This window comes from Crotalus tigris, unplaced genomic scaffold, assembly GCF_016545835.1.
Source record: "Crotalus tigris isolate CLP2741 ecotype Arizona unplaced genomic scaffold, ASM1654583v1 scf7180000017568.12009008, whole genome shotgun sequence".
In the NCBI taxonomy this organism is placed as follows: Eukaryota; Metazoa; Chordata; class Lepidosauria; order Squamata; family Viperidae; genus Crotalus; species Crotalus tigris.
This window is the reverse complement of record NW_024096478.1, coordinates 2944548-2963538: the sequence shown is the minus strand read 5'-3', so window position 1 is coordinate 2963538 and position 18991 is coordinate 2944548. Positions and strand designations below refer to the sequence as shown.

The following is an 18991-nucleotide window of genomic DNA, read 5'->3' as shown; positions in this document are numbered from 1 at the left end:
AACCTAATAAATCCTTAAAACTATAAAAGCTTTAGTGGGTCAAGGTGAACTCTGCAAATTTCTACACTGTCCTGTGTTAATGTACAGTTAAAGGCTATAAGAAAAAATATATGACAAATTGAAACTGTTGATTTCAAATCAGAATAAGCAAAGGGATTCATGTTACAAAGCATTACACTTTGGTCAGATGGAAAATATATTTTATTTTTCATACCTATTTATTTATACACACACACACACACACACATGCACCTTCAAGTCAGTTTTAAGTCTTAAGCAACTGCCTGGGCTAATCCCTGCAGTTTTCTTGGCAAGATTTCAGAAGTGGTTAGCCACTGCCTGCTTCCTAGGGACTAAGATAAAGTGACTGATTGACAGTCACCCAGCTGGCTTCATGCCTAAGGTGGAACTAGAACTCACAATCTCCCATCCTGCTGCCTTAACCACTACACCAAACTGGCCTTCTATAAATGAAGCTTCCTGAAAACCTGAATAATACCTCCCACCTTCTGATTTGCTTATTGAATAGATGGGTGATGCAGCTCACATGAATGACATAGATTACCACCATCATCCAGCAGTTTGTACAGAACTGCTGGACATGTGAAATCTAGTTGAGTCTTATTCACATTCTAGTAATGATCTACACATAAGTCTGCTCAAGAATTTAAAGCTTAACTTGCATGATTTCCAATAGGGGTTTAATATTAGAAGCAGCAGTCAAGTGATGTTCAGTCTGGACTTCAGACTTGAAGTGGGTATAATTATTTGAACTAATCTAGATAATTAGAAGTTAGTGTGCAAAAGTGGCATGATCAAGTACTAGGCAATTTCCCATGCCATTTGATGTTGAGACTAACACATTATTACAAAATTGCTAGAATATAATTTGGTATCTTACAACAGAGAGCAACCTTTTGAGCACCAGGGACTAGTTCCATGGAGAGATTTTTCTGTGGACTGGAGGGGGCGTGGTTTCATGTACTGCCTGCATCCTGCGGATGGGGCTTTGCTTGTTTGCGTGGACTGGTTTCAAGCATGCCATGGTCCAGTGCCAGTCCATGGACCGGGGGTTGGGGACTCCTGTCGTACAACATTCTATCCTAAGTACTGTTTAGGGCAGGGATGTACAACTATGACAACTTTATGACCTATGGACTTCAACTCCCAGAATTCCTGAGCCAGCCTCATGGGAGGAATTCTGGAGTAGAAATCCACAAGTCATAAAGTTGCCATAGTTGCCTATCCCTGGTTTAGGGAGATCTTATAGTTAAGTGACTGCAGGAGTCAATATATACAATACAAAAACTTAGAATTTTTTTTTTAATCAAAGTCCTTTCCATGAAATATAGAAGGACATGACTATAAAATGCCCTCTCTTTTGGAGGGGTGGAACAATATTTGCAACTCTAAAGACTATTCAGTACTACAAATATTGTTCTGTTGCTGGAACAATTCTTAAACATTTGTAGAAAATAGAAAATGGTCTAAGGAAAAAAATGTTCATAATTGCCCTAGATCATTACTCAAATAAAGCCTTATCTGTCATGCAGTCATTTTCCATAATCACTTCAACTTTCAGGATACTTAATTGCTAGAAATATTCCCCCAAAAATAGCATACCATCATGTAAGCGTTTAGAAAATATTATTTCATTTCATAGATGCAGTTGAAGATCACCTAGTTGGTGTTCAGTACTAAGTGCAAATCCTTGCATTAAAATAAAATCTAGAATGGTTCTTATGATATTTAGGATTTATTATATGCCAGCTGCATAACACCACTGTGAAACATGGATTTCACTAGCAAGATTGACTCCAACCATTGTTTTGCTTGCGGTAACAGCAAGAACGGCATATCTAAAGAAGTATTTCCCATCAGTACTGGTTTTGTATAATAGTATACTTCAAAGAGTATGCAATAAATAAAGAAAATACCTGAATTTAAATTCCCAACAGTCTTGTGGCCTGATGTTCACATGCTGATGAATTTTTAGCAGTTGCTTAAATGAAAGAAATCTTTTTTTCCCCCTTTGGAGGCTATCATGAATAATGAAAGGGAGGAACAGTGGGAGAGAATGGTGCTGTGGCTAGAGGGGTAAAATTCCATGTAAGACATACTTGCAAAACTTATTTGAAAGACAATATTAAAAAAAAAGCCCCTATCAAAACTTAAGGACAATGTGCTACTGATGAAAATTCCTTTTGAAAACAGTTTTAACAAATTAATCTCTTGGGTTGTTCCTGTTATAAATTGATTCGGTATTCAGGGTAAAGAAAAAAGATGGGAATATAAAATTAGGCTGACATTCCTGTGGCCTTCAAGCAATCCTGGTTCATTTCCTTACTCAAGCAGCTCAGTAGTCACATGATATGGTGGTAAAGATTAGAAATAAAAAATTATGGGAGGACATTTTTTTTGCTTTAGAGATCAGCATATGGATAAAATTTGTCACTTCCACTTGGTAATACTGTACTCAGTGACCCTAAAGACTTAATACGTTCTCCTACAAGAACAGGGCTAAAATAATAAGGTGTTAAGATGATGTAAGGCAGCAGTTCAAATATAATTTTCTTTAAACTAAGCATTAGTTTCATTAGTATAGGATATATAGTTTTGAAGTAAAAGGCAACACTCCACTTCTCTAAATAAGCAGGAAAATAGTTTATATCTGGTTTCATTAAAGATAACCCTTGACAAGCAGTAAAGATAAATCAAAATGTTCTATTAGGCCTGTAGTTTTCCAGCTATGCTGCCCCTCAGGTTCAGTAATTCACGGATAATCTACAGAGCAGCCTCTCACATATTATTGTGTTTCTAAACAGCAAGTATGTCCATGCAAGAGGAAGGGGGGGGTGGGATCAAAAATATTAAGATGGCAGCCACTGTTGAGTGGGCAAAGCCATGCTCCATTTCTACACTTTTACACTTAACCATTCTGTGTGTAAAAGGAATATTCTGAGGAATATTATGGAGAAGAGAGAAGTAAAGAAATCTTTCTAAACTTTGACTAGAGGAAGAATATAATTTGAAAGTGTATTCTCACAAAAGCAGCTTCTACAGTTATCCAGAGTTCTTCTTTAAGATCGAATAGAATGTCACAAAAGCCATTTGGATGAAGTCAGTCTAAGGAAAGACAGTCAGCTAGTAGAGTGATATATATTTATTTAGGGAGTTATCTGCAGGGAAAATGTGTCCAATAATAGTACTAACCGGATTTTAAAAAATCCTATTCAGTTCAACACAGAAGAAAGATGCAATAGCCTGAACTCACAAGCTGAAACACACCTAGAGATTCAACATTCCTTTAATTAAAAAACACCATACTTTAATTTACTATACAGAATAGAAATACTATTTGATTGTCTTAGCTATTAACTCTCAAGTTCCAGTAAAGAAACTATGGCAATTTACATTGGTAAATGTACTGCAGTAATTCCCTAAGAGGGAAGCAGCAACAAAATGAAATCAGGCTGGCAACTCTAGTTACAAATCTAAATAACTGAAAAAAATATAGTTAATATTCTTTGTTTCCAATGTGAGTATGTACCTCATCTTCTTTTCCCTGTTTACTAAGTCACAAAGCTCAGAATGTCTTTGGTTCAATATTTTTTTAATGACTTCACACCCTGTTTATGATCCAAGCAAATACCTATAGGGTTTGCACAATTTTGATCACATTGAAAACTCAAGAGACTTCTCCCCACTCTCAGTTTAAGAATAATGAAAAACAATGGAATAATCAGTCAGATATATGTGAGCATTTAGATTTTTAAAAGGGCCTCAATTTTGTTTATTTTTCACTTTTAGTGGATTGTTATTATTATATTTGCTGCCCAGTGTTTGATGGATAGCTAGGTGGCCATATAAATTTTACAGATAGATAAGCAGACAGTTTTGTACTGAGGGTGAAAGACTCACCATCTGTTGAAGTAAATGCACACACCCTTCTCATGAATAATTACAAGTCATTTTGTGATTAGGACAACATCAATTGCAACCACAAGGGTCATCAAATAGCCTCAAAACTTGTAGTTGGCACTATTACTGCTTACCATAGATACTGTAAAAAGGAGAGAAAACTGCTCAGTTGTCATCTCTAGTACCTGGAAATTGACAGATGGTGTAGAAATGACAAGATTTGAAGTAGCTCTTGCAGGCCTCAAAGTAGCAACCTGTGAAGGAAGGTGTCTGGAATTCCGAGAGACTAAATTGGACAAGTCTCTGGAAGAAGCTACACTTCATCACCTACTCATTATACCTTGGACGATGGCTATGATTTGGAGACATATAGACAAGGAACTATAAAAATGGCACAATTTCTTCTCAGGGTTAACTTCCCAAATGGGATTGATAAATAGAGTCCCTAACAGGCAACAAGACCTTTCAATGAATACTATAATCATTACTTATTGTGAACAAACCAGGTAAAGTCTACTATTGAGAAAACAGCTAATTTAGATCTTCCAGCAGAGATCTAAAATTCTCTGACAAAGCCATTGCAACATCAAGATGCAGTTCCATTTTTATGAAGTGTAGTTTACTACTTTGGATACTACTATTTCTTATTCCTCCCTTATTTAAGGTTTTTTTCCCCTGTTCAGCCTATAGACTAAGTGACTATTGTTAACCAAACCAACATCTCTGCCCTCAGAAACTCTAGTTCCATACATAGAATTCTTAGGAGTATTACCTCTGTAAATTTCTCTAACCCAGTGGTTCTCAACCTTCCCAATGCCGCGACCCCCAACCAAGTGGTCGTAAGTCGAGGACTACCTGTATTTCCCTGCAGGGGGGCAGGAGGTGTGCATGCTCCGCCTCCTCTCCTGTGACTGGAGCGCATGCTGGGCAGGCTGTTGCCCAGCAACCACCTCGGCCCGGGAGCGCCGCGCATGCGTGTGCCGCCCCCTGCGCTGGCTGAGGCATAGCTGGCAAGCGGCAGCGATGGCGCAGACCGACCACCGGCTGGGCCACGAGCTGGCCCAGCCCAAGGGAGGTAAGGCACCTGCCGGGCCCCACGTGCGCCAGCAACTGTCCCTGCGCCCGCCGCTGCCCGTTCAGTGTGGCGGCAGGCAGGCCCAGGCACTCCTGGGCAGCCATGGCACATGGCAGCGAGGGCGCAGGGTGACCACCGGCTGGGCCACCAGCTGGCCCAACCCAAGGGAGGTAAGGCACCCTCTGGGCCCCACGTGCACCAGCAACCCTCCCTGTGCCCGCCGCTGCCCCGCTAGCCTTACCTTGGCCACTGTACGTTCAATGTGGCGGCAGGCAGGCCCAGGCGCTCCTGGGCAGCCATGGCACACAGCAGCGAGGGCGCAGGGTGACCACCGGCTGGGCCACCAGCTGGCTCAGCCCAAGGGAGGTAAGGCACCCGCCGGGCCCCACGTGCGCCAGCAACCCTCCCTGCACCCGCCGACCTCCCACCTCCCACCCCTGGCCCTCTTTTACTTATATTTAATAGTTGCTCAGCAGGGAGGGGTGGAAACGTCCAGAAAGCTCTCCTTTGTTGCAGATAACTTGCAGCACTGTTTGCAGACTGGGACTTTTGGTGGGCTCAGCAGGGCAGAGACAGCCTGGACAATTCCTATTGGCTTTTGAAAGCCAATAGAATTAGACTCTATTCAAGAGAGTCTATTCTATTGGCTTTCGAACGCTAATAGAATAGAATCTCTTGAATAGAGTCTATTCTATTGGCTTTCAAAAGCCAATAGAAAAGAGGGAGTAGCACAGCTAAGGAAAAGGGGGGGAAATGGCGGACTGCGTTGTTTGGCGACCCCCGTGAAATGGTTGTTCGACCCCAAATGGGGTCGCGACCCACAGGTTGAGAACTGCTGCTCTAACCTGTTCATTAGCTATCTCTTTGGTCCCTTAACATAGTATTGTGAGACAGTGACAGCAAAAATACTTAGAATGCTGATTTTAAAAGTGAAGCCAATAATGTTAACAGAGTAGGCATATATAAAAATTGTTTAGTTTGATTATGGTTTAGTGGCACAGTCCTTGAATGATCATGATACAAGCTATGTTTTAGATCAGCTTTTTAAAATATAGGATTAGAGGGTGGGGAGTTGTAGCACTTTGTTTCAGAAAGTCTAGCTTTCATGACCTTATTTTGGATTTATAGCATTTATATCTTATAAAACAAGTTTAGAAGCCCTGGTGTGGGTCAAGACAAACCAATACAATTGAAAGAATTATGACAATGGTATAATTTGTTTGATTTCTTATGTCATTTTATATCAAGGATGCAAATGTGAGGCTCTGGAACCATACATGTCCAGCTTCCCTTTGGGGACATTTTTGGATTTTTAAAGATACAAAATAGATGCTTAAGCTTGTACATTCTTAAGTGCAAAGTGAGGTGCAGTTCCCAAGTTGACAGAAGTTGTGTGATAGATAGATGGATGGATAGATAATGTCAGTTTTAAAATATAAATAAGGAAAGGCTTATTCTCCTAGGAACTGAAGATTTATCTGAAAGCTACTGCTTTCTGATTCATGTACTCATATAATAACAACTACATGCTACTCCTATAAGTGATACATAATTTTTTTTTCTTCAACCTGTGGGAAGCATTTTTTCTTCATTGTTACTACTTGGAGGTTGCTAAGATGGATATTTAAAAATAACCATTTTTCTGACAATGCAACTGTAATATACCTTAAGATAAAAACATTAAGTGCTGAACTCCAGATCTCATTAAAATATCATGAGAGTTCAGATTTGGGCATAGATTTTTGTATTTATTTTGGCTGACAGTGATTGTCCAAACACCCAGCCATAGAAGTTATTTTTTTAGAATGTGCATCTGGTTCTTTGGCACGCATACAGTTGGCGTGAATGGAAGTAGGGACATTTAGCAGACCAGCTACCCACTTAGTAACCATTAAAATGAGATGAGTACTGCATTGTATTGGCCTTGTGCCTATTATTGCCTACAATAATTAACAGAGTGCAATCTGAGGGAAGGACTGAAATAAAGGATGGCCATAGAAGGGAGGATCACACTTTTTTTGCCAAGTCTTTTGCAGGTAGGTTGAAGAAGCAGTGGCTGCTATTTCCCATTTTTAACTGCTAGGCAAATATATGGCTCTTTATTTTATGGTGGTTTTGTTATTAGAAAATGTACTGTTGCATTATTGTTGGATAAGATGGGCAGCATACAAGAATTGGGAAACAATATAATAAAAATACAGTTCCTCCCCTGATTTAGCAAAAGTGCACCCAAGGAAAGCAGGCATGAGGCAGGACCTTTTCAGTGATGACTGCATGTCCTAACTCTTTCTCCAGAGGCAGATTCAGCAAACAAGAGACTGGCCCTTTTTGTTTTTCAATATTGCATGCCAGGAAATGCAACTGAAATTTCTGATCATAGTGTGAGATTATACACAAAGGAATTGTTTCTGTACTATTATTCTCATCTTCCTAAAGAATGTTTATGTTGGTGCAATGCCCTTCCTTTAGGGGGCAAATTACAACATATTGAAAATTACTGCTGTCGGATGGCAAGCTGCTTCAAGACAAATATACTCTTCTAGTATATTCCATCCCAGGGTGTCATGACTTCTGTTCTGTGTGAACGTGTAACAGTAGAGAACATACTTGTTGTTGGAGACTATGTAGTGATACAGAAACCCCCAAATCAATCTCTGAAGCTTCTAAAGAATTATTTGAAAGCAGGAGACATTTGAGAATTGCACCAGGAAATGAAGAGATATTAATTAAGTAGACTTCATTTGAAGTGCTTTTGATCGTTTTCTTTTTAAAATGTGAGAATACTGCATTTCCTAAACAGATCAATCTGTAGGTTAGCAAGAGGTTTATTCAAACCAATAATGTGCATTTAGGAATTATATCTTTAATTTCTCTGCACAGTTTAAATGCAACATGTATTTCTGCAATTATCATTTCTTCCTATCATTTGTCCATTGATAATAGCAGTATACTTAGTACATGTTGATGTCATCAGCATCCTTGAACTGTCATATATACAGTGGGGCAAAAAAGTATTTAGTGGAAAATAAGTATTTGGTCAATATCAAACGTTCTTCTTAATACTTTGTTATATATCCTTTGTTGGCAATGACAGAGGTCAAACATTTTCAGTAAGTCTTCACAAGGTTGGCACACACTGTTGCTGGTATGTTGGCCCATTCCTCCATGCAGATCTCTAGAGCAGTGATGTTTTGGGGCTGTCGCTGGGCAACACTGACTTTCAACTCCCTCCAAAGGTTTTCTAGGGGGTTGAGATCTGGAGACTGGCTAGGCCACTCCAGGACCTTGAAATGCTTCTTATGAAGCCACTCCTTCATTGCCCGGATGGTGTGTTTGGGATCATTGTCAATGCTGAAAGACCCAGCCACGTTTCACCTTCAATGCCCTTGCTGATGGAAGGAGGTTTGCACTCAAAATCTCACGATACATGGCCCCATTCATTCTTTCCTGTACACGGATCAGTCATCCTGGTCCTTTTGCAGAGAAACAGCCCCAAAGCACGATGTTGCCACCCTATGCTTCACAGCAGGTATGGTGTTCTTTGGATGCAACTCAGCATTCTCTCTCCTCCAAACACGACGAGTTGTGTTTCTACCAAACAGTTCTACTTTGGTTTCATCTGACCATATGACATTCTCCCAATCCTCTTCTGGATCATCCAAATGCTCTCTAGCAAACTTCAGACGCGCCCGGACATGTACTGGCTTAAGCAGGGGGACACGTCTGGCACTGCAGGATCTGAGTCCCTGGCGGTGTAGTGTGTTACTGATGGTGGCCTTTGTTACATTGGTCCCAGCTCTCTGCAGGTCATTCACTAGGTCCCCCCGTGTGGTTCTGGGATTTTTGCTCACCGTTCTTGGGATCATGTTGACCCCACAGGGTGAGATCTTATGTGGAGCCCCAGATCGAGGGAGATTATCAGTGGTCTTGTATGTCTTCCATTTTCTAATTATTGCTCCCACAGTTGATTTCTTCACACCAAGCTGCTTGCCTATTGCAGATTCAGTCTTCCCAGCCTGGTGCAGGTCTACAATTTTGTTTCTGGTGTCCTTCGACAGCTCTTTGGTCTTCACCATAGTGGAGTTTGGAGTGTGACTGTTCGAGGTTGTGGACATGTGTCTTTTATACTGATAACAAGTTCAAACAGGTGCCATTAATACAGGTAATGAGTGGAGGACAGAGGAGCCTCTTAAAGAAGAAGTTACAGGTCTGTGAAAGCCAGAAATCTTGCTTGTTTGTAGGTGACCAAATACTTATTTTCCACCATAATTTGCAAATAAATTCTTTCCAAATCAGACAATGTGATTGTCTGGATTTGTTTTCTCATTTTGTTCTCTCATAGTTGAGGTCTACCTATGATGACAATTACAGGCCTCTCTCATCTTTTTAAGTGGGAGAACTTGCACAATTGGTGTCTGACTAAATACTTTTTTGCCCCACTGTAGTTGTTGCAAACATCAGACTGATGTCTCGCAATTCTTTCTGATATCTAACACTATTTTGCTACAACATCACTGTCTTTTGTATGCTTATAAGAACAACTTCTTGTGCTGCAGTCCAGTACTTTCATATCAAGTGTGTGGCCAACTGTTTTTTTTAATCAAGACAAGTTTTTCTTCCCAATTGATTTCCTGATTGTTTAATTGCTCCTCTTTCCTTGTTCTTTAGAATAAAGCACCAATGATTATTCACAACTATCTATTATGAGCTGGACTCCCTCTGTAACAAGACTTTTCAGAGACTTCAGAATAACAGAAGGCCAAATGTACTTTCCCAATTACTGTATATCTCATGCAGCTACTACATACAATGGGGCCACTATAAAGAAGTCTTTTGGTTCATACAGTTTTCCTTCTTACATGGAAGAACCTTTCACATACTCTGTCCAGATATCTGGGTAGAATCAGTGAGCAGATGGTCCCTCATATATCATGAGGTCTAGAACCAGTGTAGTAGCCTCAAGTTGGTTGTAGTCCACTATGCAGGTAGTCCTCCCTTAACATTTGTTCGGTGACCATTCAATTATAACAGCACCGAAAAGGAAACTTATGACCAATCCACTAAGTTCCAGCCATCATAGCATCCCGGTGTTACATGATCACAATCTGGGTGCTTGGCACCATCTTGCACTTACGACAGCTACAGCATCCTGTGGCCACCTTTGTGAACATTTGTGAACTTGCCTGACAGTTTTCCATGAGTGAAGTCAATAGGGAAGCCAGCGGGAAAGGTTGCTATTTGCTTTGGTAAATCACACACACCCTCCTCCACCCAGCAGCAGCCATACCATCACCACCCCGGTCTTACTGTCCTTGTGCCACACATTGTGCCTTGCTTGCCTGCTTGCTTGCAAGCCACCTAAGATTTACATAACGACCCCAAATCTCACTTAATAACAGTGATGGAGATTGCCACAGTTAAGCAATGTGGTCATGTGACATCACATTTTTCAAATGCATTGTGATAGAAATTTCAATCTCTTTACTGTCGTTAACTGAGGACTACAGTACGTGTACCACGTTTTCCATGCCAACAACCTGGATCATGTATTTTGCTTTGACTGCAGTTTCCAAGATGTCTTCAAAGGCAATCTTATAGAAACCAAGTACATACATGTAGTCCTTGATTTATGACTGCAATTCAGACCAGAAATTGGGTTGAAAGTGATCAGAAGTGATTTTATGATTCTTTTTTCCCCAGTGATTAAACAAATATGGTCATTGTACGCGCCAATCCATTCCAATGGATCACATGACTGCAGAACACACGGCTGTATGTAAAGGTGATTGTCAAGCGCCCGATGCCATATGGCTATTTTGAACTGCCAGGCCATAGAGCATCTATCTGTTCCATGGTCATTATAAATGCAAGTGGTTGTTAAGCAACCTGTTTTAAGTTGAGGACTATCTGTAGTAATGAGAATGCTAGTTACTGCTACCAAGTATAGCTGTAAATGTATTAGCTAATGGTCATTTTGGATATACATATATGCACGCCCACCCATAATGATGTCAAGAACCATCAACTGTAAGATAATTATAAGTTGTACTTTCAATTTAAAGAAAAGTGACAAACTCTATTTTGTGTAGTCTTGTGTGTGCCTTCAAGTCAGTGTTGACTTCTGGCGACTGCTTGGATATGTCTCTGCAGTTAACTTATAATAAACAATCTGAAGACACCAGCACTTTGATAATACACAAGCAGTCTACTTAAGACTGATACCGTTTTCATTTAAGAGAAATGAAACATTGTAATTGGCAACAACTGCCAAGAATCATGAAAAATGCAACAAAGCCAGGCAGGGATGCTAACATGTACCAAGAACAAACCAAACAAAATTGCCACTCCATAGATAGAACCCTTTGTGTTACCCGTCTTCTGGGCGATGCACGTTCCAGGATATTGTTAGAAGTAAGGTCTTCATCCTGGTTCATCCAAGCCGGGAATAAATAAGCAAACATGGTGACTACTTTGGGAAGAAGGTTACAGTTTATTGCAGAAAGATAGTTCTTCAGGAAAGTGCAGAGGAGAGAAGGAGAAGAGCGAGATTGAGCACATGGGCAGTAGGTTTTATACCCCTCCTAGCCTTTTGTTTGGAATAGTTTCCTGCTCCTGTGGCATGAACCTTGAGGCTGTTTCTGAGTGTTTGTCTAGGCCTTGATATCTGTGGTTTAATTCTATTATCATATCCTGCTTCCCAGGTGATGGGGCTGACTCCTAGAGTTTGGGTGGGGTATGCAGATCTTCTCTTTTGTCTTCTTGATTGCTCTGGCTTCAACTTTCTGATGGTTTTACATCTGCATTTGTATGGGGCTAGCTCTTACTTGGGGCAGAGAGATAGATTTGGGGCCAGGTTTGGTTTTAAAAAGTCCTTTTGAGGAAAAATATATTTCTCTGCCTTTTTAATATTTCCTTCTCTGGGCTAACTTCCCTCAATATGGAAACCAGAGATTGTGTAGTTGCTATGGCCATTGATTCATTCTTTTATTACCTTTATATCCAGCTTCTCTTCTAAGGAACAAGGTGACATACATGGTTCATTAGAAAAAGAACTCTCTTCCTCAAAAGGAAAGAGACACATTATGCTGTAATTAAGACCAACTGAAACATCATATTGTGAGCAAGCTTATTAAATTTACAATTATTTTTTTTTTCAAAGTAGAGGTTAAAGAGAAAATGTGGGGGTGAAGAGAGACACTGCAAGGCCTAATTTCTTTGTGAAGAATTGAGGTATCTGGATGTGGTTTCCAACAGAATACACTATCTTGTTTACTGCATAGCAAATATTATTAGGTGTCCAGTCTTGAAAATTAGCTTAATGTGGGTTCCAGAATCATTTTGATATTTAATTTCAGGGGTAGAAATGTCTTCCAAGTGGTAATTTCTGCTACTAATCATGGACACTCATGGTCCAGGATGGAGGTAGGCAAGGAAAATAGGAAAGACAACATGGGAGATGTTATGTTTGACCTCCTAAACTTCTGGTATTAAAAGAAGAATTTGAAAAAAGCAGTTCCACTTTACGTTTTTATGGGCACAGCTTTTGAAAAGGGACAGGTTTCTTAATAATAATAATCGTGGATATATTTTATATATAGGAGAAAGGCAGAGAAGTTACTACTGGGAAGTTCTCCTTCCCTAGAAATGCCAAGATTAAAAAAAAAAAAAAAAAAAAAAAAAAACAACCAAACTCCTGATTGCAAACCATCGGCTGCCTGAAGGTCTTTTGGCAGGAAAAAGCCCGGTTTAGAAAGAATCCATATAGGTGAATCCTGAACATTTTGCGCAGCAGTAGGAAGAGAGAAAGCTGCCTTCCCGCCAAATCAAAGCCTCCGTCTACCTCACCTGTCCTGGAGATGCCAGCCCTGACGGTACCACCGAGCTACAGCCCCTTCCCAAGTCGATCCTGGCGAGTCCTCATAACTGAAGGCGTCTCGGATGTCTCCCCCCCACCCCTCCGTGCCCCGTCACTCAAATCGGGACCTCAAGCGACCGAAGACCGGCAAAGACGATCGCACAGGTTCCGCGCGCCTCGACGGCGGCCCTTCCACGTGACCGTCACTACTGTCCAGGCGGGCTCGCTCGCGCGTGGGGACGATAGAATTCCCCGGTACTGGGAGAGGTTCGGGGCCGGGGGGGGGGGAAAGAGAAGCAGCCTCACCGCGCCCCCTCTACCCGACCTTTTCTCGGCGGCTTCAGGGGTGGTGGTCTTCGGAAAGCTCCACTGCAGCAGAAAAGCTGCTCCCGCGCGTGGGGGACGGGTCCCCGGGCCGTCGCGGCGGTTGGCCAAAGCCGAACTGTATGGGAGGAGCCTGGGCTTTAATGCACCATAAGGTTCCAGGAAGCTGCCGCTGCCGTTACCGCAGAAGCCTGAGCGGTCTCCTGCAGCAGCAGCAGCAGCAGCGGTGGCGGCGCGCTCCCTCTCCGCCCGCCCGTGCTCCGTCTCAGCGTGCTTTGCAGCAGAGCCAAGCCGAGCTTTAAAGAAGCCGCCTCGCTTGCCGCAGCGGCGCCAGCTCTGCCGTCTCCCCCTCCGAGAGACACCCCCTCCTTTCCCGTTGGCAGCGCGTGGGGCCGGGGTTTTGGCGTCGCAGCCTGTTCCCCCCGCTCCCCGCTGAAATTGTGCTAAGTGGGGGTGTGTGCGCAAAACGCCCGCGCGCGCGAGGGAGAGGATTGGCGTCGGAGCGGTGATCTTTTGCAGTAAACGGACACCATTTTGTGGCTAGCGGCGTTGTGACTTGGGCCATCGCTGGGAATTGCTGCATGCGGAGGAGAGCTCGCCAGCCACAAGGGGAACCTGTTGGGCGTCGCGATCGGGAAGTAGCCCAGTTGCGGCACTTCGCCTTGGAACTGGGGATTGCAGCAGCTTCCCTGGGCATCGGCTCGTGCGCGGCAGCGGCAGCCTTGGGAGGAGGGAACTTGGAGCTTGTGCAGCAGACGCCGCGAAAACCTCAGCAGCAGCAACCGCAGCAGCAGCAGGCGAAGGGGAATTGGACCTTGCGCATCCCCGTTCCTGGGTGGAGGCGAAGGAGGTTTGCACCTTTGCGCCAACGGCAGGAAGAGAAAAGGGCTTGGACCTTTGCCACAGCAGCGTCCCTGGCAGGAGGAGGAGGAGGTGAAAGCTTGCTTGCTTGCGTTTCTTTTCTTTTTTTTTTTTTTAGTTTTATTTTTTTTTTCCTTGCAGGGCAGAGAAGCATGTTAGTCTCAATGCAGCTCCCCTTCCCTCCTCGCCGCTAATCTCAGTCGTGGTGGGGCGATGATGGATACTTGCCTGCCTGTTCTCACTTCCCACAAAAGTAAGCCCGCTGTCAATGGAGGAGGACATTGATACCCGCAAGATAAACAACAGTTTCCTGCGCGATCACAGCTATGCAACAGAAGGTAATGTAAGACTAGTAGGGGAAAAGAGAGAGAGAGAGAGAGCAGCTCTATTCCACTGCGGGGAGGCGCCTTGCCAAAGCTCAGCTCAGAGGCACAGATCCGGCAGCAGAATGGCGCGGTGTTGAACAACAATCGTGCCTAGGGCGGATCGCGGGGAAGTAGTAGTTGCGGCGGCGGCGGGTACGACGGCGTTAGGGGAGCCAGCATAGCGGGAGCATATAGTCAGCGATGCTCGGAAATCTTGGCCGCCCAGCAGCAGGTGGATCAGGAGGGAAGGTCCCTGGGGCAATGTGTATGAGCCATCTCTAGGTGATGTCAGCTCCAATTCATCAGGGCCTTGATCATACCTTCTCTATGTGTCAGCAGCCTAGCTTAACCCTCTCCTGGGAGGGGTGGGGGTGTCAGGAGCCTCCCTTGGGGCTTGCTGAAGCCAAGGACCAGAGTGGCCCTTGGAAACAATGGAGGCCCATAGGGATGAATGGCAGATGAGAAAGGATGTTGACCCCTGTTGGGTACCATTGAAACCAATGTAAGCTGAGAATAGGTGAGCAAGAAACCAGGGGCTGGATCCTGGGAGGGGGGGATAGAGTGGATGATAAGGAAAGCGATCCTTATCCATCCTAAGCCATTCCTTCCTTTCTTGTTATTTAAAAAAAAAACCTTATTTTTGATTTTTCCTTTTATTTCTTTTGCATCATTTTGAAAGCATATTTTTAAAATTAAAACCTGCTTTTAATACGTGTGTTCATAGTCCAGAGGTTAGAATGACAGATGCCTTGCCTCCACCCTACACACACACACACACACACAGAGAGAGAGAGAGAGAGAGACACAGAGGATGGCAGGCCTGGAAGTGGGTTGACCTCTTTTCCCAAAAAGGAAAGTCATGGCAATGGGATGGTGCCCTCTGGGGGTTGGAATGATAGACTTAAAATAACAAAATGCCCTCATCACCTCTAGAATTGGATTGCCTTCTTCCTGACCAGGGAATGACAGAATTGGGGTGGTGGCTTTGGGGCGGTTTTGAAATCAATTGCTCCTGGGAGCACTGATCCAGCACTAGAATGATTGACACCCAAACACGCATACGCAAATTCAGGATACAAGAACAATCTGGGAACTGGATGGCTCCTGGGAGGAAGAGAAAAATGAGCTGTAGCTCTTTGCTCTTGGGTTTTTCCACTTCAAAGGAAAAGTCCTGTTTTCAGCTGATCAAGATTTTACTATGAAACTATACAGAGGCTGTAATGCCTTTAGTGCTAGTTTTTGTCAGAGAAATCATTTTAATTTTTATGCTAGAACATAAAACTGATTTCAAACCTCAATGAATTCTGTCTAGCTCTGGATCAAGAAGTATTTGAAAATGCTTCTGATTTAGTTCATTGCCATCACAACCAAACTGCCTTTCTTTACATTTTAGTACTCTGCAGATTTTTGTACAGATAAAGTAAATGGAATATTTAATGTTTGAGGGCATGCATTTGCTTAATACTGCTTCTCACAGCTGCAGTGGAACAGAATTTTCTGAGGGGAACCTGTTTTTGACCAAGAAGTTCTAAAAATACCAGCTCATTGTTATTTTAGTGACAAAGACACAGTGCTTCTGCTTCTTTCTGGCTTCAAAGATGCAAAGCAGTTCTGGGTCTTTCTCTGGGTGTGAAGACGCTAGCATTTTCTATAAACTGTTCCCATGTAATGGCAGTTCCCATGCAACTACATTTATTCCTGTCTGGTTTGTAGAATAGTTACTCTCCAACCACACAGAATAGATATTCAGTGTTCTTTATATTTCAGAGTCGTAAGAGTTTATTTGCTGAACAGAGCATGGGAACTTTATGTCTTGCTCTCCTACAAGTAACTGTTGCTTTGATGACTGGCAATTGTTACATGATATTTCAGTCTCTAACTGAACTGTCAGTTGTAATTTTTTAAAGACTGTATGAAAACTGATTTCAAACCCCTAACACTATGGAAAGCCTTATTGCGAGTCATACTTTTTGAAGCTATACGTAAGTTAGTATTTTCTGTTTTTTTATTTTTATTATAAATTGCACACTGCATTCATTATCTGTTTACAAAAGTTATTTTTATAGACGCTTCAGTAATTTGATTCAGAGTAACAAAAACAAAACAGATAAGTAATAATAATAAAGTTGGAAGGGATGTTGGAGGTTATCTAGTCTAACCCTCTGCTCAGGCAGGAAACCCTATACCATTTCGGACAAATGGCTGTTCAGTCTCTTCTTAAAAACTTCCAGTGTTGGACCATTCACAGCTTCTGGAGGCAGGTTGTTTCACTGGTTAATTGTTCTAACTGTCAGGAAGTTTCTCCTTAGTTCTAGGTTGCTTCTCTCCTTGCTTAGTTTCCACCCGTTGCTTCTTGTCCTGCCTTCAGGCACTTTGGAGAAGAGATTGACTCCCTCTTCTTTGTGGCAGCCCCTGAGATATTGGAACACTGCTATCATGTCCTCATCCTTCTCTTCATTAAACTAGACATACCCAGTTCCAGCAACCGTTCCTTATATGTCTTTAGGATTATTGTACTAGATTTATGAGTTTTTAGTAGAAATGAGTTTGTCATCTTTTTAATCATTTCAGAAATAAACTATTCCATGCTTTCATGGAGTTACCTTGCAGTAAAATGTGAGACGCATACACACACGCACACATTCAACAACTATTATTTAGTTTAGATGCTGCACCAAATTATGCATAACTGTAAATATAGAAATTAAAGCATTCAGTTTTTCTCCTATGGAGGGAAGGGGAATATAAGAACTAGAAACTCTTGATTGCCCTGACTACGTTTAACCATGGTGTGCTGTGATGACTAAGTTGTATTGTAAATCTTTTATTTAGTTGATTTCAGGTACAATGGACTCATTGTTTTTGTTTATACTTCCCCTTCATTTAATGCACTTGCTATTTAAATCAAAAATTTTGTCTATTAAATCAAGGCTTTCTTAGAAATTATGCCATTGTGTCAATTGCATAATAACATAAATAATATAAATAAGTTTTAATGGACATTTGGATTTAACAAACATTCCCTACCTCCATTGTTCAATAAATCAAGGGTTATTGTATCTACTTCTTACGAATTGTTTAGTAGCTGAATATTATCACAGAAAATCAAATCACAACTAAAGCTTCAATAGGAATAAATGATCTGAGCTTTGAGCCCTTAAGGCATTGTTATAGATCAATGAAAAGTTCCACTTGCTGTTTCAATGTGGAAATACCTTTATAATTCAGCCTTAGACACCAAGAATGGCATAATCTATGTAGTAATGTAATCTTAATATCACTTATATTAGTTGCTAATTTATCATTGTATACAAACATTATTTTAGAACTGTTAACTATTTGTATACTGACTAATGATCATTACAGAAAGGTTCAGTACGTTAATATTTTACCATATTTTCTTGGACTTGATCAGAAAGGTGTTTTTTTATTACTACATAGAAAGTGCAATCTTGTATTTTTGTAGTGCAAGTGTTATGCTGGCTCTTCTTTAAAAAGTACAGTACATTGATTTCCTTGTAAAGATTCCCATGCTGTAAAAATGAAACATGATGTATTATAATCTTTGGCCTTTCAAATGTATTGATTATTTATGTGTATGCAAAGAGGATGTGAATCTAGATATTACTTGTTTTTATTACATTTTGTTGACATACTTTCATGTATTTCCAAAATTAGACAATAAGTATAATTTCAATATTTGCAGATTGGCAATTGGAAAAATATTGAACACTTTCAGGAGGTCCCATGCCAGTGATAAACATTTAAGAAAATTCATTGTCTGTTTCAATGGGATTTTTATAAGAAAGTTTCAATTATTTTTCATCATACACAAAATGGAATTCTTCAAGTCAAAGTATTCCAAGGCTTTACAAGACTGAGGCATCTAATATTATCTGGCTCCATCCTTATTCTTAGTAATATCCTGGCTAGCATGGTGAGCCAAACTCATGCAATACGTATTAACCTCACTTCCATCTAGAATTTCATTTTGGTTTAACCTAGATAAACATTTCTTCTACCATTTCTTTGAATTGTACTATCTTATCACTATTTATTGCTTAATGGCAAAGTTCTGATAGATCAAAATCTAAATAAACTCATTGCTATATAGATCCTCACTTTTCATTGTTGGTTTGCTGTTTGTTCCTACATTCTATGGATTTTTTTTATTTAATTTCAATTTGAGTTCAGTTGGTGAATTAATATTATATGCGAATTCATCAATTGGGTTTGCAAGTTATGCTTTTATATATCATATGTAAGCCAAATTACTGATTTATTAAGCTAATTATATTTAAAATAAATAATAGTACAAATACCATTCCGTCAATGATGAAACTCTTCTAGTAATTTTAAGTGGGAATCTTGATTGAGCTAATATGCTTCAGATTAGATTTTTTTTTTTTTAAAAAAAAAAGCTTGCCTAATCTAGCTTCCCAATTGATAAGTTTAATTGATGTGTATGTTCACAAATTTGGACATAGGTGATTTTAGCTTAATATCTATCAGAACTCAGTATAATGTATCAGCAAATATTCCTGATTTTCATGACTTAATGTATAGGTGCCAGCATCAAAGAAGCATTTT

General features: G+C 41.1%; 1 protein-coding gene across 6 annotated transcripts in view; it reads left to right on the top strand.

The window, feature by feature from the left end:
* PPP2R2B (protein phosphatase 2 regulatory subunit Bbeta) overlaps positions 1-18991 on the top strand; it is a 283772-nt gene that overhangs the window by 84044 nt on the left and 180737 nt on the right. Inside the window, exons 1-2 of one of the 6 annotated variants that reach the window (XM_039351771.1) lie at positions 13907-14025; positions 14178-14374. The exons of 2 other annotated variants lie outside the window; for them this stretch is intronic. In XM_039351771.1, the coding sequence (XP_039207705.1) occupies positions 14305-14374 (70 nt within the window). In that variant the 5' untranslated portion in view covers positions 13907-14025; positions 14178-14304. Of the gene's footprint in view, positions 1-13123; positions 14109-14177; positions 14375-18991 lie in introns of those variants that run through there. 3 more of the 6 variants (XM_039351781.1, XM_039351789.1, XM_039351744.1) reach the window with 3 other exon arrangements.